We start from the raw sequence: 21,401 nt of genomic DNA, 5'->3' as shown, positions 1-21,401 counted from the left end.
GTATGTGGAGAACTATATACGAGGGAGGACAAAGATACAAGCATGGGATGGAAAAATTTTGTGCTGAGTGAAAGAGGCTCTTTCCCTCAGCACCCAGCTTTCCCATGCTCTGATATTATGGGAAAGCTGGGTGCTGAGGGAAAGATGTATAGCAGAGCATGGGGAAGGTGGGTGCGGAGGACAAGATGCATATCAGAACATAGGAAAGCTGGGTGCTGATAGAAAGAAGGATTATAGATTATGGGAAGCATGGGTGCTGAGGGAAAGAGCCAAGTGTCAGCCACACTGTCCCGTACCCCGAGTGTCAGCATCATTGGCCCGTACCCCAAGTGTCAGCATCATTGGCCCGTACCCCGAGGTTCAGCATCATTGGCCCGTTCCCTGAGTGTCGGTGTACAGTTGAGGGGGGCAGGTCCAAACTTTCACCGCAGCCCATCAAACTCTAGTTACGCCACTGGCTAACGCTCTGGGATTTCAGAACTATCCTGCACATGCTCGTTTTTTTTTTATTTTAGCACTGCAGCGGGTTTTTTTTTTAATTCACAGCATGTCAATTGCTTCAGTGTCTTCACCCATAGAAATCCAATGTAATATTGGTGTGCACTCAGCCCGAATTTTCTTCAGAAGTGCTAGTGAGAGGACCAGAGTCCAAGTCATATATCTAGAAGAGAACACTGCACTCTCTTTTCTTTCACTTATTCAATGAACCAGAATAAAGGTTCGTTTGTACAACAAGTGTGGCTTTTATTTTTTGGTGACAGATAAAAACTTGACGTTTCGGCCTCACAGGGCCTTATTCATTCATATACAGGCGCTCCATGATAGAAGAGCAAGTCTTCAGAAGAAGGCAGTAAGACGGAGATGTCCCTATTGAAAACCATTCAAATTGTCCCTCCAGCGAGGAAGGAAACAAACTCTAGCGCCACCTATTGGAAGTAGCAATCCTGAAAATCAAAAGTGGCTTTTTAAACAAACCTTTTCATAAGAATTAGGATTTATTGCCAGATCAGAATCCCAATTTGCAGACACCGGTGTTTCGGGGTGATTGCCCCTCGTCAGTGCAAAGTGTGGGTATCTGATCTGGCTTATGAGACGCTATGTTGAGACCACGGCGTCTACTATTCTCCTTATGGAGACCTGACAAACCAGTCTGGCTGTCAGTAAGGGGACTTATAGCTGCAATGCCAAACTCTGCATATACATTAACCCCCTATGGTCCAAAAATCTTAAAACAGTTTCAAGACCATTTTTTTGGGACTCCCCACTTCATATATCTTGCTTGCATATTTTTTTCTCTATTTGTTCTCATTCTTCACTCTTCTAAAGTCTTCCTCTTCTATCATGGAGCGACTGTATATGAATAAGGCCCTGTGAGGCCGAAACGTCAAGTTTCTATCTGTCGGCAAAAAATAAAAACCACACTTGTTTTTGCAAACAAACCGTTGGGCTGTGTGCGCACTTTGCGTCGAGTTACTTTCAGTTGTAAACACATCCTCTGGCAGAAATTGTCTTTGTCAAATTTGTTTTGGACCACAAAAACACTAAAAATATGCATGCGTTTTGACCGCATTTTTCATGCTTCTTCATTGCTTAAAGTCAGATGCATTTTCATTACAAATACACGACTAAATAAAGTTGAAACATTCAAACACTGAAAAAAATGTAAAAAAAAAAAAATGAATTAAAATATCATGATTAAAATCATACACAAAATAGCTAATTTTATTAAAATGATAACTGTGATCTAATATTTATGGCTAAAATAACGTTAAAATACTGTTTTTCAATAATTGTCGGACTATATGTGTGTGCAAAGGGACACATCATTACCTCAATTTAATGACAGAAAACGCATGCGTTTATTTGGTCAAAAAAAGCATGTAAAACGCTAGGATTGTGATTCAGGATGCATTTTGAAAGATCTTATTGACTTCAATGTTAGCAAAACGCTGCCAAAATGGCAAAAACAATTGACATGCGGCTTCTCTAAACGCAGAGATAAATTTTCTGCAACTAAAACGCTGTGTTTTTAACAGCATTGTGCGCACAAGAAATTCCTATTTCCCATAGACTTTGCTTGGAAATCAAAACGCATGCATTTTTGCATTAAAATGCTGCAGTTCAAAACGCTGCGGAAACGCATGAAAAAACGCAACGTGTGCACACAGCCTTAGGGCTCTTGCGCATGTTGCGTCGTGTCACTGCAGAAATTTCTGCAGTGATTTGACAGCTCATGTGTGATTCCAACCGCTGCAGAAACATTGCATAATGGATGCAGTGTTTCTGCAGAAAAAAAGCCGATTTCATGCGCTCGGGATGCTGCCTCTCCCATAGACAGAGCGGGAGCTGCATCCAAAGCGCACAGAATAATTGACATTTTTAAACGCAGTGATTTTGTCAAATTTTTGACCCTCAAATCGCTGCGTTCAATAAAGCATCGGGCGTACGGATTATGCACAATCTACATAGATTGTGCTGGGGACGCAGGACGCATGCGCTTACGCTGCAGTGCAATACGCAGCGTAAATGCATGAAATTACGCAACGTGCGCACGAGCCCTTATTCTGTTTTATTGAATAAGTGAAAGAAAAGAGAGTGCAGTGTTCCCTTGTAGATATATTCACCCATAGAAAGCCATGAGAAAGTGTAAAAACCCTGCAAAATAATGCAGCACCAGATCTTACTGTTTGTGGTCAGAGCAGAACATAACGCACAATAAGCAGCACAGCCCGCCTCTACAATGCAGCAGTGTTTACAGCCAAGAGAGCAGGTGTTGTCTGCAGACAAATGCAGCGTGTGAACAAAGCACAAAAGCCTTCTCCAAACCGCTGCAGGGAACCAAGGCAGAGATTCCTGAATCAGAATCTAAAAAACTCATTGTATTTTTCCTGAAATCGTTCTCAGCATGTCGAAGCATTTTTTTCAGAGGATTTTGGGGCAGATGCGCTCTGCATTATTCCTCACAATCCCCCGCCGTGCTTTGAGATTTGGTCACAGAATCCGCTTCAGATTCAACGCTGCAAAATACAACTGAAAAAAATGTTGCTTAAAAAACAAACAAAAAAAAAAGTTCTTAAATTCCTCTTGCGTTTTTTCGCTTCCAAAACCTATGTGTGAACCAAGCCATACAGTACTGACCGCAGGGAGGGAGCCGCTGTGCAGTACTGGGTATGACCGCTAGGGTGCACATGTGATCTAACACGGCCCTGCTGACGGCGGACGTCATAGTCATCACATTGCACCTGCATCCACTCATACGGCGGTGGACACCGCCAATCAGAATACAGACCAGCCCCCATCGAACAAGCCTATTGGCTAACGTGCAAGCGAAAATCCGCCCACCACCCAGCGACTTTCAGGCAGCACCTGGAAACAAGTCATACGCATGCGCAGTAGTCCTTGCTTTCTGAGGACTACATTACCATGCATGCTTTGCGCTGTGCAGGCTGGCGGTCTGCTGTGCAGGGCTCCATAGTGATGTCTGTCCGGGCTCACTCTCGGCAGGATGACATTCTGCATCTGGTAGGTGATGATAGAGATGACATGGACGTGTTTCCGGTGCATTAGGCTGTGCAGCTGCAGGAGGAGGACACATCGCATCCTTATTGTATCCCAAAGTTAGCAAAAATCTGTAAAGCAGAGGTGTGATGTGTGCACTCATCAGATCATTAAAGGGGTCATCCAGCATTGATACAAATTTGATAGGCAATGTGATAAAACTAAATGAGCAGTCCTGTTGTATCCAGGACAGTAGTGGTCACTGGCTTAGCTTGAACTCATGGGGTCCAATGCAAAAGCTCTAACGGGGCCCCCAATTATTGCAGGTCATTAATAACATTGGTCTTTATATAAAGGCAAAAGGGACTTTTGGGCCCCCTAGGCTAGGCTCCAGAGCTTGGGTGTCATGGCATCGCCCTGCACCTATGTTACACCCCTGGTAGTAGTCAGTCCGATCAGTGGAGCCCATGGTGATGCCAGTGTGTACGGCACATGACCGTCGAGGACAGTGAGTGTAACAGGCACATGGCTGTGCCCTCATCCCTATACAGTGGGGACTATACAGGTCACAGCTGTGATCAGGCACCATAGTTTGTTGACCCCTAGTCTGGCCAGTGCCGGGACCTGCTGGGCAGCGCTGGGACCTGCTGAGCAGCGCTATGTCCAGCTGGGCACCGCCAGGTCCTGCTAAGCAGCACCAGGACCTGTTGGGCAGTGCCAGGACCCGTTGGGCAGTGCCAGGACCCGTTGGGCAGTGCCAGGACCTGATGGCAGTGCCAGGACCTGATGGCAGTGCCAGGACCTGCTGAGCAGCGCTATGACCTGCTAGGCACCGCCAGGTCCTGCCAAGCAGCGCCAGGTGCTCCTAAGCTGTGCCAGGACCCGCTGGGCAGAAGAGAAAACATTGCTCAGAGGCCCATATGACCTGTTCTAGAGTAGATGTTGATCTTTGGGAGATGCTTGGTTATGGGGCTCTGATAGTGCAGGCACTTGGGATACTGTATATTATAAAACCCATTATTGGCCTTTTTCCTGACTCAGTTATATATGTTTTTTTTCCTTTTTTTCTTTTCTTTAAGTGGTGCACGCTATTACCGAGAGAATTAGCGAAAACTGTAAAGCAGATTTATAAATGTTTTATTCCATTTTTCTATTCTTTCTAACTTTAAAGTGTAACTGTGGTTTATTGAGCACTTGCAGCAGAGTCTGAGTGCCTTCTGCCCCCCCCCCCCCCCCCCCCCCCGCTTTCCGCAGCTGTATCACACATGATGGGGATTATATTTGCATCTCAGTATGAAACATCATGACCGTTAGATATGTAGCTCTGTGGGCTGTATCACACATGATGGGCATTAGATACGTAGCTCGGAGGGCTGTATCACACATTATTGGGATTAGACGTGGCTGTATGTCAGCATGAAGCCTCCATCAGATGTCTGTAATGCAGAGACATCTGATTGAGGCTTAGGCTAGTTTCACACTTGCGTTGGACGGGATCCGTAGCATTGCGTTGTGTGACGCATGCAACGGATGCGTTGCATATAGTGGCACAACGGATTCTACGGATCGTACAAAATGACGCAATCCGTTGTAGGTTTTTTTTTCCTTGACTTTACACATCTGGGCATGCGCAGTTGTGTAAAGACGGATGCGTTAACGGAATCCGTCAAATGACGCATTCTAACGGAATCCGCCACCATAGGCGTCCATTATAAAAACAACGGACGCCAAACGGATTCCTGCAGGTTGCGTTTTTTTAACACTCCGCCAAGCGCAGAAAAACGCTACATGCAGCGTTCCATCCGCCCAACGCAGCGTCAAAATAATGCTGCGTCGTCCAGCGGATGCAACGCAGACACTTGCTTTACAGTGCGTCGTCCATATAAGTCTATGAAGAATAGCGCAGTGTGTTAACGGACTGCGCTATTCTCCATAGTGACGGAATGCGCTGAACGCAAGTGTGAAAGTACCCTTACACTGGCATAGCAGAGCTCAGTCAGTGTTCAGAGCACAGCAGCATGATGATGATTATTCTGCTCTGCGGTGACGGCTGTGGTAAGGGTGAGCAGCAACCTGACATCTGTCACTGCTCATGCTGAACACTGAGCTGTGACTGGGCCATAGCATCTCATAGCACAGCAGTGAGTGCTAAAACAAATGGTGCCTGGCTCCCCCCAAGGCTCTGACCTGGACAGCCCAAGTGACGTGCCTGGGTCACAGCTGGAGGCAGCCACAGTGTAGAAGATACAGTCCGCCACCGACCACAGACACCTATGTCCCGGGGGCTGAAATATTTGAAAATGGCAGCCCCCCTCCCCAACGACGGCAGAAAAAGTAATAATTAAAAAATATTAAAACCGGTCATTTAGTTGTATATTAAAATAAAAATCACGACCTTGAAGACAAATTTTACTTGTGAATTGAGGATGAATGATTTAGTCCAGGAGGAAAAAAATGATTTCTCTGATAAGATTTATTTTAAAAGTTTCTTATTTTCTTTTGTACTATTAATTTTGGGGAAAAAAAATGAGTTACACTTTGCACTTCACCATCGTTTGCTTTAATTTTTCACATTTCCAAGCCTCCTTGTGTTACAGGCTAAACCAGATTCATTAATGAGGAACGAAAAAGAATACAAAGGGGTTCAGACTATGATTACTGGGGAGTTCAGTCGCAGGCACTCTCCTTGCTACCTTCTGGCTTGTATTCATATACTTTATGTACTTATTCATTTCTTTATTTAGGAGGATTAGGTGCTGAGTCCAATAATGATCTTCCATGTAATGAACTGTACACACGTGTCTGAAGGAGATGGAAGGACCCTTCCCAGGCTTGAGGGAGCTACACAAGAAGCTACTGCAAGCTGCCCCCCTACATGAAGATGTACAAGCTTCTGCGGCTCTCTTAATGCCTGGCATTGCAAGTGGAGCACATACCCATTCAGGTAACACTGCTGCATATATCCATTTTCTGTATTAATTGTCCAATTGGGTTGTGGCGTAAGTAGGATAGCCCAGCACATACTGACTGGTGGGTGCCCAGCTGCTTATATCCATGGTGATGAACGTCAGCAGGGGGCTAGCCGACCATCTAATGTGTATAAAGGTATCTCAAATCTCCCCCAACAGCGTTTTTCAGAGGTAATGAAGTATTGGGCATGATGATGATATCAACATTCCTGTTCCTTTGTTCTCACGCCAGTTAGGGGGCCACCAGGTGTGTCTGGTAGCAGCTTATTTCCCTATTGAGAAGGTTGGTGCTTATGTCATAGTGCAGAGTCGTAAGGAAGAAGAGTCTGCCGAATGAACATTAGCTAATGTGTATGACCACTCTTAGGACACAGGCGCTGCTGTGCCACGATTATGCTGTGCACATCAACACTTTTGGTCACCCGCTGTTCAGGGAACTACAACAGTGCCCCGATGATTGAACTGAGCTGATTTTCAGATCCCTGCCCAGCGGGTGGATGGGAATGTTGATGGGCAGGAGAAATACCAAAGGTACTCCTGTCCCCTTTTTTCTCTAGATCAAAGGTCCTCAACCTTTCTGACCTTGAGAGCCACATTCAGCCATGAAAGATGGTCGCGAGCCACATTCAACATTGACATAGGGTTGAGAGCCACATCCAGCTTCCGCCCCTCACAGTAGTGACACCCATATCCCCCATTACTGGTACAATGACAGCCAAAGCTTTTACATAGAAATCACGCCAAGGCAGTATACCAAAATCTACCTTACCCCCCCATTTAGATCTGCTCTTCTATGTGGGGCTACTTAGAAAAGTCTCACCATCTGAAGATCTGCTCTTCATAGCTGTTTGCTTGACCTGATGCTTATCCACCAAGCTGGAAGACAGCCACCAGTCACACATCATGGGTCCTCAAGGCACTGGTTGGAGACCACTGTTCTAGATCATGATGAATTATTTTGGATTTCTTTAATTTCAGAAAGGAAGTTTGACTTCTTGCAAAAATCCTTAATAAAGTGTAAAATAATTAGTATACACATTGACGTCCTATTATTCGTTAGACTGTCTTCATCCAAAAGAAAGTGTTGCAATGCATTCCTACAACAGTGTCTTGTGCTACAGCTTATTCTAAATGTAGCCTAGTCGCTTCAATAGGGTTGAGATAGTGTATAGTCTATACTGCATGCATATATGTATTGTGAAACAAGTCTGTATAAAGAAGACACATGAGCAGTACCACACTGTGCAATACTTATTAGGATATTTGTATTTTTGCTGTTTAATTTTATCATTCAACAACTACTATCGGTCAATCCAAAAGGTAAATAAACCTGAATATTTAAGAACGTAAAAATGAGATTTTGCCTTAGGAGAATATCTGTGTGCAAAATTATTATGCATCTAAATGATAAATGTAAATATTCACATCTCAATTGTTTATTTTGTTAGTAAGAATAATAAGCAAACGACGCAAAATATACAAAAATACTTCTGACCCTTTTTAAAAGAAAACGTCAGTGACCAATATATCCAACCGTCTTTTCAATCCAAAGAGTCTGTCAGTTATTCTCTGTCGACCATCACCTTTTTGGGCAGCACCAACAACAGCCTCCGGTCACTGATCAGATAGGTGAAAATCTCCAGTTGTAACGCTGGTTTCAGACGTCCGTGTTTTAGGTACGTGTGACATCCATTTTTAACACGGTTGTCACACGTACCCATGTTACCCTATTGTGCACTCACACGACCCTGTTTTCACATGAACCGTGTGGCCCCGCTATTTCACACGGAGACGTGTCCGTTTTTTCTCCGGCAGCACGGGTGTGACATGGACCGCACACTGATGTGATCCGTGTGACATCAGTGTGACACGTACCGGAGAAAACACTGGTTTTTAAATAAAAAGATTTTCTATATTTACCTGTATCCAGCGATGTTGTGTCCAGGTCTGCTGACCCCCGCTCATTATTTTCATTGATTATTCACTGCAGTGAGCAGCTGGGAGAAGGGGTAACGCGGTGACAGCGCTGGAGACAGCACCGCCGAGGACCGCATCGCTGGGGACATCGCCAGTAACAGGTGAGTATCCTGCCAGCAGTGTGTGCAGGGACGTCCAAGAGGTCATCGGATTTCCCAATGAACTCTGATGACACCCCTGCGACAACTGTACTACAGCGTGTGTCACGATGGTGACTTCCAGGGGTTCATTAGGAACTCCGATGACCCCCCTGGATGTCACTGCACAAACTGCTGTATACTCACCTGTCCTCTGCTATGCTGTCCCCGTGATGCTCTGGCTTCCAAATCCTCAGGCAGTGAATAATCAATGAAAATAATGAGCGAGGGTCAGGAGCGGGAGGCAGCAGAGAAAAAGACAGCATTGCTGGATACAGGTAAATATAGAACATCTTTTCATTGCAGAGACATGTGTTTTACCCGGTACGTGTCACACGTATGCAAACACGGATGACCATAACCATACGTGTGACTGGTACCTGATTAAACACGGACGTCTGAAACCAGCCTAAGAAGGTCTCAGAAGTTCTTAATAGGGCTGGGGTCAGTCGTTGATCTTTCATTTCAAGATGCTCACTTGTAGCCGAGTAGTGAAAACCTTGATGCCTGTGCTAGAACATTTTCCTTAATGAAAATCATGGATTTCTTGAAAACGCAGTTTTTTTTTTTTTTTCTTTCTTTTACCACTGATAGTTTTTAGAAAACACTTTATACAATCAGTAGATTTTGAAGTTGATTTAGAGGGTTTCAACCAAATAAGGTCCCTCTAGCTTATCTTTAATAATACCAGCCCATAGCAGTACCCCACCTCCACCTTGTTTGTGTCTGTGTTGAAGGGGAGGTTTAGGCCCATTACTGATCCAGCCCCAGGCCCCTCTATCTGCTCTGTCAAGAGTCACTCTCATCTCATCAGTCCATAAAACGTTTGAATAATCTGTGTTTAGATATTTCCTAGCCCAGTCTTGACATTTCCCCTTCTGTGTCATGTTCAGTGGTGGTTAGAGTACACTGTATGCAGTGAACCCATCAGCCAACATCATATTGTAATAGACAGCTCCAGGAGTTCATTGTGTCAAACATCTTTGGGTATACTGGTGCTCAGCAGGGGCGGACTCATCATTGGTGCAACAGGATGGCTCATTTTAATTCCAACCACTCAATTCTTATATACCCATCATAATAGGTTGGTGGATGCTCAGGAGGCCCTCAGATACATTAGATGGTTGGCCAATTCCCCCTCAAACCACCCTCCCCCCCCCCCCCCAGTCAGGTTCAGTTGACTCCCCTCTTAATGGGTATTGGACCCTTTTTAAGGCTTCCTTAATTGTGCTTCCACCATGACCTTAATTTTCTGTGCTTTCTCCTTGTTGATACATTTTTCTATAGCAATCCATGAAAATGTTGGGACAGTGACAACTCCTAGCCTGGACAGTGTGTCTACAGCATGGTTACCCCGCGATGCTACCTTACTTCAGCTATCTCTTATCCAGATCCTGATCATCAAAGCCGAAAATCTCTGCACTGAGCCAAAAGTTCGACGTCAGTATTCCCATGTAGTGGAGCTGTTGCAACAAAATGGCGTTGACTCAACAATAGTAAGGACTAAACCCTGCTAAGAACGTGAATGTCTGTGTTACAGCGAGGAAGAGCCACTAATTGGCATCTTTGCCATCACTGGTGGGCGCAGTGCTGCATGGTGGAGCGATATTGGGAGACGGGGATCTCCTCATCACCTTTTTTACGATTTGTCTGGGCAACGTATGCATCTTGCAATCTATTGTACGGAATATACACTTCACCCTGATCGATGGCTTGTGCAGAAGCTGGGTGGTGTTAAGGAAGGACGTGTTCTTGCAACTCCTCTTAATAGTAACTTCTGGGGCATCATTTACTCATATAGTAGGGTATTGATACCTTTTTGGGGTTTTTTTTTTCAAGTTAAATACATAATTTATTTTAGCTAAAATATATTTAAGGTTTTATTAAAAAAATGTAGACACTTTGACTTCTATAACCACTTTATATCATAGTTCATAACAGACTGCAGAAAATTGACGTTTTAGGTAACTTTTCACAGTTAGCTGTAATGAGTGTACATTAAGACTGTCCACGTACCAGATTTGTATGCCACAAAAAAAGCAGGAAAAACGCCGCAGAAATTTTTTTATTTTTATTGTGCTTTTTTGGGTTGTTTTTTTTGTTTTTAATGTCATGGGGGGTTCTTGCACTAAACCCCCGCGATCGCTGCCAAGTCTCCGGGTGATGTTACAGCTGGGATCCGGCTCTCACTGCCAGGAGCGTTGCCTGCGCCACTCCTGGCAGTTTAGCGCCCCCTAAATGCTGTGATCAATCGTCATTGTAGTATTGAGGAAGTAGGGAGAGAAATTGCTTACCTTTCCCTGGCAATCAGGTTCTTCTGCCAATTGTAACTGCTCCAATGATTGTTTGTTTATTTTCTTATGTGCCCCTTCCATTCCAAAGCTATGTCCTCACATTTTCCCTCCACCTGGGCGTATACCATAGATCATTCCTGTGGGTATTTTACTTTTCCCTTCTGACACTGATCAATCAACACATGGCCGTGCCCACATACACATTCTCTGCTATAACACCCAGTTTTTTAAGATATATGCATCATTATTAATGGGGGCATAAGTGTGGAATAGAGAGGAACAGAACAAAAAGAAAAACTGTTCCTGTAACAGCAGCAATTTGAGTAACTTAAAGTTTCCATTGATACATCCTCTTTAACAGCTTAAATCTCATTTGGATTTGCTTGCCAGTCAGACTCTTTATTTCAAATTACATCGTAATAGATCCAAAAATATAAGGGCTCATTTACACAGGCCAATAATTGGGGAAACGAGCAGTCCTAGGAAAGTTCATTTCCCAATTGTCCCTCTAAAAATGCTGATTCGTCAGGAGAGATCATTTTTTGAGTGCTTAAGCCACTAATCCATCGTTTTTTTTTTTTTGTTTTTTTTTTTTTTTCACCACTGGAGGGATGCTTTAAATCTAAGTCTCCTGACCCCTGTTTTATACTCCTCTACAGCAGCTTCATATGTTTCACTGCCGCACTCGTCTGTCTCTGGCGATTTGCAGCTCCAGTGTTTCATGGAGTGAGCCAGAGGTCACAGCTCGATACAAGTCTATGAGAGCATTTTTCTGGCTCTCATAGACTTGTATTGAGAGCTTGTGACGTAACTTCTATCTTTTATAAAGTCGAAACTTATAGGCACAAGATGACGGGAAGAACAGTAACTGCTCTGAAAAAGGATGAAAACGCTGGAGAGTGAGTATAAGACAGGAGGCTTACATTTAAAGCAGGGCTGTGAAGTCGGAGCTCATTTTGGTGGAGTCGGAGTCGGTATAAAATGCACCGACTCAGACTCCTAAAATATATAATAAATTGGGGACAGTAGTTCAGTGCAGAATGTGCTGAATATTTTTTCATAGGAATTTGGGAAAGTTATGAAATGTCCTATAAATATCTGTTCTATTCCTGATCTAAGGCTACATTCACACACAGCGTTTTTGCTGCATTTTTTTGAGGATACGTTTGTCAGCTGCAAAAGCAGATCAGCTTTTTAAAAAACCGCATCACCTGAAAGGTTTTTGAGCTCATAAATAATGCTTTCAATAGCAAAAGCAGATTAGAAAAACGCCACAAAGTGACATGCTTATTCTTTGTGAGGATCCGTTTTTGAGCACAAAAACGGATCCTCACAAAACGCTGTGTCTGAATGTCCTATCTTTTCACCCATTGCCTTTGCTGGATACCAGAGTCACTGCATTTCACTGAATTATTTTGCCATCAATGTTCGATAGGTTTGTGACAACAAAGAAATTGTTAGTAAGACACTGGCAGTAAAAGATACTAATGCTCATCACACCAGCCAGTTTCTCCAGGCCTTAGTGGAAAAAGTTCTGCAAGATTACAAACTCAAAAAAGAGCAGGTTCCTGCTATTGTAAGGACAATGCTTCAAACATAAGTTCAATTAAACTGATGAATGAGAGTAATGCACAACATCTAGAAGAAAATTTAATATTCAGTATGTGTGAGATGGAGCCACAGTGCTGTTCATGTAACTGAGGAACAAGCAGATATTACAACAGAAGAACAGCAAAATTATACTTTAGGATTAGATGATCTTGTTGAAGCTGCTTCAAAATACTTTCCTATTCATCACATGCACTGTGTTGTGCACTTGCTGCAGCTGCCAATAAGAGATAATCTGCAAGAGGGACCCCAATTTCACACATCCGGTTTGGCGGATACGGCGCACTCCAGTACAGTGTATACAGTACAGTGGCAGCACGCCAAACGCCGGTCACATGCTGTCATGTGACCCGGAAGTTGCGGCGCTGCCACTGTACTGTATCGTACTGTACTGGTGTGCATCACATCCACCAAACCGTCGAAAAGCCGGATGTGTGAAACTGTGCTGGAAATCTGACTGGAAAAGTGAGGAAATTGGTTATTGCCCCCAGAACCCCTAAAATTGATTCCATCTTGAAGAGACGTGCTGGGAAAGGGGCAATTGTTGATCACGCCACTCGGTGAGGCAGTACTTATTTAATGACTGAGCGATTGCTTGAACTAAAATAATTTCTTATAGATATGATGAACCCTCAAGTAACCTTGAATGAAGGTCAATGGACACAGGTGGCTGAATTGAAGGAATTTCTTAATCACCCATTTACCTTGACTAAAAAATTACAAGCTGAGGATTTAACTACTGGCATTTTCATAACGGAGTGGAAGAACTTGCTATTTTGCCTGTCCCAAAGAGGAGGTTTATTCGCAGATGGCATTTCTGCTTCAATGAAAGGGAGAGAAACACAGCTATTCGAAAATAAAATTCTTCTGGCAGCTGTTTATGTGGACCCAAGTCATCGTATATTGCTTGATGATCAACAGCTAACTAAAGGAAAAGAAGCTTTGACTAAGGTAGCAGTTAGGATGAGTGGCTACAGGACTGCCAGGTGGAAGAGAACTTGGGTCCTGACAGTGCTACTGCTGCCATATCTTTATCCTCATCAGATGAGGAGTTTAACTTTGACAAGTATTTGGATGACATGGAGCAGGCAAAGCATTGCCGCAAGGAAAAAGATTTCACTCCATCTCCTATAGCAGCAGATTGACCAGATTTCAGCAAAATTTTTCACTTGCTCTCAAAGAAAAACAGTTTTCAACAAAAACAGTACATAATATTTGTGCAGTCTATGAATTTGTTGTAAGAAATAGAATTGCCTCCATCAGTTCCTCCTTCGCAGATCACCTCAAATCTGACCTGATAATTTTAAGGCTAGAGAACAACCTCTCTACACTAACTTGGGTTGGAGGCAAAGCCGTAACCACATGGGCAACATCTCTAACAATTTCCGGGTATAGAGGAATTGCCTCATGCGCAGTCAGTTTTGATGAATGGTTGAATTTTTCTATTTTGCCACTTACGTAGTGTATTACATAGTGTTATATATAACACTATAATACACTATATAACACTGTAATATAATATATATATATATATATATATATATATATATATATATATATATATATATATATATATATATATATATATATATATATATATATATATATATATATATATATATATATTATATATAACACTAATACACTATGTAAGTGGCAAAAAACAATTTTCAACAAAAACATACTAAATAATAACATTTAGTATATTGCTTATATTTAAGTGAAAAATTATTGTAGTACAATGTGAACATCAGACATTTAATCATTTTTATGATACAATAATAAAGATATTTAGATAAAATATATTTATTGGAATACAACTTTAGAACACAAACTGTAATAAATTGTAAATATGTAATACTATATATATAATATATTATACACACACACAAGATATATATGCAATCTACTGTATATTACATAGTGTATTACATATTTACAATTTATTACAGTTTGTGTTCTAAAGTTGTATTCCAATAAATATATTTTATCTAAATATCTTTATTATTGTATCATAAAAATGATTAAATGGCTGATGTTCACATTGTACTAAAATACATTTTTCACTTAACTATAAGCAATATATGTGGGAGTCGTGGAGTCGGTGCAAGGGAAATTGAGGAGTCGAAGGCTTAGCTTACCGACTCCACAGCCCTGATTTAAAGCGCCACTCCAGGGATTTGGGAGGGGGGGTGGTACCCCCTGGAGTGGTGCTTTAAAAATTACTGTTTTTGGCAGCACATTGTTTGTTGTACATCTCTCAGATCAATCGTATTCGTGATTATTCTGTGCGGATTAAGGTGCTGTCGGCCTATCTAAAAATACGTAAATTACCACAGATCAGCTTGCATGTAGCCCATCAGCTGTCATTTACTAGCCACCATCGGTTAGTGTTTATTCACATATTTTGTACAATTATCTGGGGACCGACCAGTGCTCACATGGGATTCAGATGTTGGCGGACTTTTTTTTTTTTTTTTTTTTTTTTTTTTTAAGCTGCGAAAAGGAAACCAGCTCCATATTAATGCCTACAGGATTAGATCAGGATGTTGTAACAGTTCATATAGGTGTAATGTGTACGGTTCTCAATACCTTTTATCCATAGTGTATTTTGTAGCTTGTTAACGGGCACTTCGGAGAGACATACAGTTCAGACCAAAAGTTTGGACACACCTTCACATTCAAAGCGTTTTCTTTATTTTCAGGACTCTGAAAATTGTAGATTCACATTGAAGGCATCAAAACTATGAATTAACGCATGTGGAATGAAATATTTAACAAAAAAGTGTGAAACAACTGAAAATATGTCTTATATTCTAGGTTCTTAAAAGTAGCCACCTTTTGCTTTGATTACTGCTTTGCACACTCTTGGCATTCTCTTGATGAGCTTCAAGAGGTAGTCACCGGAAATGGTTTTCTCTTCACAGGTGTGCCCTGTCAGGTTTAATAAGTTGGATTTCTTGCCTTATAAATGGGGTTGGGACCATCAGTTGTGTTGTGCAGAAGTCTGGTGGATACACAGCTGATAGTCCTACTGAATAGACTGTTAGCTGCTTTTTACGTGCCATAATACAAATTCTAAGTGAAGAAAAACGAGTGGCCATCATTACTTTAAGAAATAAAGGTCAGTCCGAAAAATTGGGAAAACTTTGAAAGTGTCTCCAAGTGTAGTGGCAAAAACAATCAATCGCTACAAAGAAACTGGCTCACATGAGGACTAGGAAAGGAAGACCAAGAGTTACCTCTGCTGCGGAGGATAAGTTTATCTGAGTCACTAGCCTCAGAAATCGCAGGTTAGCAGCAGCTCAGGTTAGAGACCAGGTCAATGCCACACAGAGTTCTAGCAGCAGACACATCTCTAGAACATCTGTTAAGAGGAGACTTTGTGCAGCAGGCCTTCATGGTAAAATAGCTGCTAGGAAACCACTGCTAAGGACAGGCAACAAGCATAAGAGACTTGTTTGGGCTAAAGAACACAAGGAATGGACATTAGACCAGTGGAAATATGTGCTTTAGTCTGATGAATCCAAATTTGAGATCTTTGGTTCCAACCACCGTGTCTTTGTGTGACACAGAAAAGGTGAACGGATGGACTCTACATGGCTGGTTCCCACCGTGAAGCATGAAGGAGGAGGTGTGATGGTGTGGGGCTGCTCTGCTGGTGACACTGTTGGGAATTTATTCAAAATTGAAGGCATACTGAACCAGCATGGCTACCACAGCATCTTGCAGTGCCATGCTATTCCATCCGGTTTGCGTTTAGTTGGACCATTTATTTTTCAACAGACAATGACCCCAAACACACCTCCAGCCTGTGAAAGGGCTATTTGACTAAGAAGGAGAGTGATGGGGTGCTACGCCAGATGACCTGGCCTCCACAGTCACCAGACCTGAACCCAATCAGGATGGTTTAGGGTGAGCTGGACCGCAGAGTGAAGGCAAAAGGGCCAACAAGTGCTAAGCATCCCTGGGAACTCTTTCAAGACTGTTGGAAAACCATTTCCGGTGACTACCTCTTGAAGCTCATCAAGAGAATGACAAGAGTGTGCAAAGCAGTAATCAAAGCAAAAGGTTGCTACTTTGAAGAACCTAGAATATCAAACATATTTTCAGTTGTTTCATACTTTTTTGTATTCATTCCACATGTGTTGATTCCTAGTTTTGATGTCTTCAATGTGAATCTACAATTTTCAGAGTCCTGAAAATAAAGAAAACTCTTTGAATGAGAAGGTGTGTCCAAACTTTTGGTCTGGTGACTCCACCTTCCTATTGGGACGTATGTCTGATGTAATGAATGTCAGTAGAGCAGTCTCTGTGATTGCTCACCCTTCAAATGATAAACTTTTCCATAATTATGAGAAAAAGTAGTTTAATGTAATGATCTTCTATACTAATATATTTACTTCTGCTTTTTTTTGGGGAAGATTGCACTGTTCAACTCTTCAGATAAGGTGCTGTCACACATTTCCGCCAAGTGCCTCTCTTCTTTGGTTCTATATCAACTTAAATTCCAGGTGAGCCGTCACTTTTGTTTTACTTTTGTCCTAATCTCTGCTAATTGTGAGTGGTTTATACTTCATGATTACATAGATGATTTGCATTGTAATACTATGCTATAAAATATATATATATTTTATAGCAATCACATTGAACAGCCAGCTTCTTTAGCAATGATCTTTTGTGGCTCACACTCCTTGTGGAGTGTGTCAATGACAGCCCTCTGGACGTCTGTCAAGTCAGCAGTCTTCCCCATGATTGTGTAGCCTACAGAAACAGACTAAGGCCCGTTTCACACGTCAGTGAAAAACAGACGTTATTCACTGACCTGTAAAACACGCACATGTCCCTCCGTGTGCCGTGATTCACAGCACACGTGGGTTGTCTAAGTGCAATCCGGGCTACATTCTCCGTGGTCCGTGATTGCACATAGAGATTAACTCACCTGTGCCCGCTACTGCTCTTCATGGTGCTGAACGCTCCCGCGGGGCAGCATCCGGCCGGCGCTGACCTCCGCAGCAGCTGTTTCCGGGTCGGCCGTGCATTCATGAATATGCACGACAGTAATGAGCCAGCTCAGAAGTAGCAGGCAGAACAGGCTGCAGAGAGCGCCGCTGAAGCCGGGTGAGTAAAAATGATTTTTATTTTATATGCACGTTTTTTTTTCTGGCACGTGTTTCACGGATCACACCACTGCGTGGTCCGTGGGACATCAGTGATGCCAGAAACAAATGGACAAGTCTCTGTGCGGCAATCACAGACACGCGTGTACGCCGCACGGGGACACGGTCAGTGAAAAATCACTGATGTGTGAGCAGACCCATTGATTTATAATGGGTCTGCGTATGGCAGTGATTCTGGTACGTATAAAAAAAAAAAAAAAAAAAAGAAAAGCACAAACTTACCAGAATCACTGACGTGTGAAGGGGGCCTTAGGGACCATTTTAAATGCTTAGGAAGCCTTTGCAGGTGTTTTGTGGTAATTATTCTAATTTTCTGAGATAATGACATTTGGGTTGTCATTGTCTGTAAGCCTTAATCATCAACATTAACAGAAATAAACTCTTGAAATATTCCCCCCTATTTGTAATGACTCTATATAATATGTATGTTCCCTTTTTGTATTGAATTACTGAAATTAACTTTTTGATATTCTAATTTATGGAGGTGTGTGTGAGATATATCTAATATATAAAGCTGTGTGTGTGTGTGTCCGCTGAAGGAATTTGCACCGTCGCATTTACAATCACGAAATTTTGCACAGCCGCCTCATGTGACTCAGGGAATATCATAGACTATGTTTTGACGGGAAAATTTAACCCTGCGCTTTACAGTTAATCTCCAAAATCCTGCCTCCATTAAACTGAATAGAGGTGGGAGCTACAAGCTATTAATAGCAACTGTCAGTGGTTGCTATAGGAACAAAATAAACTGTTAGTATAAGAAGCTTATCTGTGAGGTAATAAGATGTCCGTGGTGAGACGGATAGAGACAAACAGAGACAGAGACAGACAACCCTGGATAGAAACAGCCCAAGACAGACGGGGAAAGAGACAGACAGACACCGAGACAGAGAGAGAGACAGACTGCTACAAAGACAGACAGAGAGATAGAAACAGACTGCCAGAGACGTAGACACAGACCGACAAGGAAAGAGACAGAGAAACAAACAGACAGTGACACACACACAGACTGGGTGCTACAGCTAAATGTGTGTGTGTGTGTGTGTGTGTGTGTGTGTGTGTGTGTGTGTATAAAAATAAATACTGTATATTTATAAAAAAAATTATAATGGGTGTGTTTATATAGTGTATTTGTTTATGCATACTGACACATATAGTGTGCGTATTTGTGTGCTGTGTATTTTGCCATTGTATTGCTTAGTCCCCTCTCTCTGATCTGTTTAAAGGGAACCTATCAGGTCCAATATGCACCAGGAACCATGAGCACTTTCAAGGTGCAGATTTCTAATCCCTGCCTAACTGTCCCTGTATCTGGTAGCATAGATAAAGAGATCTTAAAGGGGCTTTACACGGTAGCGATATCGCTAGCAATTTCTAGCGATATCGAGCGTGTAAGTACCCGCCCCGTCGCGCATGCGATTGTTTGTGATCGCTGCCGTAGCGAACATTATCGCTACGGCAGCGTCACACGTACTTACCTGGTCAGCGTCGTCGCTGTGACTGCCGAACAATCCCTCCTTTAAGGGGGAGGGACGTTCGGCATCACAGCGACGTCATCGCAACGTCACTAAGCGGCCGGCCAATCAAAGCGGAGGGGCGGAGATGAGCAGGACTTAACATCCCGCCCATCTCCTTCCTTCCGCATTGTGGCCGGCGGCAGGTAAGGAGACGTTCCTCGCTCCTGCGGTGTCACACATCGATGTGTGCTGCCGCATGAGCGATGAACAACATGGATAAACAACCCTTACCGATTTTTTTGAGTTTGGGACGACCTCTCCATGGTGAACGATTTTCACCATTTTTGAGGTCGCTTAAGGTCGCTGGTACGTGTCACACGCTGCGATATCGTTAATGACGCCGGATGTGCGTCACTAACAACGTAACCCTCGACGATAAAACATTAACGATATCGTAGCGTGTAAAGCCCCCTTTAGAATAAGTATTTCTAAAGATCCTTTACGATTTGCTAATAAATGCATTCCTAGGGATCGCGATATCTCCCATCAGGCTAGGATTGCCCCTATCTCTTCTGCTATTTCTAAATTCATTTTTCATTACCTGTGCTGTCCTCCTTTCTTTCTTTTCTGTAGAATGAGGTAAATGCTCATTGGATTCAGTTCTGCCTAAATACTTTGGGTGAAGATCTTGGGTCCCGCACACTCACGCCATGTCTGATGACTCTGATGTCTGTTTGCAAAGGATTCCTCATGGATGAGCGGATCAGAAAGGCAGGTAGGAATATGTGACTTTTCAAAAATGTGCAGAGAACACGTCCATTATCACATTCATAAATATCTGCTGATAGGGAATGAAATTGGCAAATATTAGAGCAAATTATATGACCATAGAGAAAAGGGAGATGGCAGAGCACCAGTAGTGAGTCCCACCTAGTCGCTGTTATATACCGTATTTTTTAGATTATAAGACGGGGGTAAAATGAGGGTGTGTCTTACAATCTGGATATGGCTTACTGGGGCGGCGGTGGAGTGAGGTCATAGGAGGCAGGGTTGGCGATACTGAGGGCTTGGAGGAGCAGTAGAGTGACTTAGGAGGGTTACAGGACGAGGTGTCTCGGCATCGGGGGCATTGATCTGACTGTGGACTCTATTGCCTGAAGCATCAGTGACCCTTCCTCCTGTGACCTTCCTGAGCCGCTCCACCATCGCCGTTTCCCCTAGTGAGCATTAGACTATGTGCCCACGGGAGATTAAACTTGCGGATTTATCTGCGGAAAATCCACGGATTATCTGGATTTTCCAGATAAATCCACAGGTTTCATCATGTACAGACACTCCCCATGTTATCCTATGGGACATGAGGAGTGCTGTGTCCATGCTGTGGATACGTGCGGCTGCTGAACATGCTGCGGATTTCCCGCAGCCACACGTAATTGCATGTCAATTATTTCTGCGGAGTTACATATGGAAATCCCGGCCCTCCGCTATGGAGATAGAGGCTGGGACGTCCGCAGGTAATTCGCATGAATGTCCGCAGGTTGACCACAACTTTTTCGCTGTACTACCGCAGCTAAAAATAGCTGCGGATTCCGGCGACCAGCTGCGGATATATCCGCAGGTATAAACTCTTGTGGGCACATAGCCTTAGGCGGGCTTTGCACGCTGCGACATCGGTAACAATGTGTTACCGACGCTGCAGCGATAGTCCCCGCCCCCGTCGCGGGTGCGAAATCTTGTGATTGCTGCCGTAGCGAACATTATCGCTTCGGCAGCTTCACATGCACTCACCTGGCCGGCGACCCGCCTCCTTACTAAGGGGGCGGGTCGTGCGGCGTCATAGCGACGTCACATGGCAGGCAGCCAATAGAAACGGAGGGGCGGAGATGAGTGGGACGTAAACATCCCGCCCATCTCCATCCTTCCACATAGCTGGCCGGCACGCAGGTAGGAGATGTTCTTCGCTCCAGCGGCTTCACACACAGCGATGTGTGCTGCCTGCTGGAACGAGGAACAACATCGTACCGTCGCAGTAGCGGCATTATGGAAATGTCGGACCCTACACCGATCATATGATAACGACGCTTTTGCGCTCGTTAATCGTATGTAAAAGGCTTTACACACTACGAGGTCGAGAGCGACGCCGGATGTGCGTCACTTTCGATTTTACCCCACCGACATCGCACATGCTATATCGTAGTGTGCAAAGCCGCCTTAGGATTATAAGACGGACCCTCATTTCAACATTAAAATTAATTTTTTTTTCTATTTTCCCCCTCTAAAT

The 21,401-nt window shown here is 43.3% G+C and overlaps 1 protein-coding gene across 1 annotated transcript in view; it reads left to right on the top strand.

Moving 5' to 3' along the window:
• The first annotated feature begins 3,419 nt into the window (after nt 1-3,419).
• Nucleotides 3,420-21,401, top strand: part of LINS1 (lines homolog 1) — a 37,729-nt gene continuing 19,747 nt past the window's right edge. The window contains exons 1-5 of the mRNA XM_075346002.1: nt 3,420-3,522; nt 6,243-6,442; nt 9,869-10,077; nt 16,908-16,997; nt 19,754-19,895. Coding sequence (XP_075202117.1) covers nt 6,310-6,442; nt 9,869-10,077; nt 16,908-16,997; nt 19,754-19,895 — 574 coding nt within the window. The 5' untranslated portion in view covers nt 3,420-3,522; nt 6,243-6,309. The remainder of the gene's footprint in view (nt 3,523-6,242; nt 6,443-9,868; nt 10,078-16,907; nt 16,998-19,753; nt 19,896-21,401) is intronic.

Source organism: Anomaloglossus baeobatrachus, chromosome 4, assembly GCF_048569485.1.
Source record: "Anomaloglossus baeobatrachus isolate aAnoBae1 chromosome 4, aAnoBae1.hap1, whole genome shotgun sequence".
Taxonomy (NCBI): domain Eukaryota; kingdom Metazoa; phylum Chordata; class Amphibia; order Anura; family Aromobatidae; genus Anomaloglossus; species Anomaloglossus baeobatrachus.
This window is presented reverse-complemented; position numbering and strand designations above follow the sequence as displayed.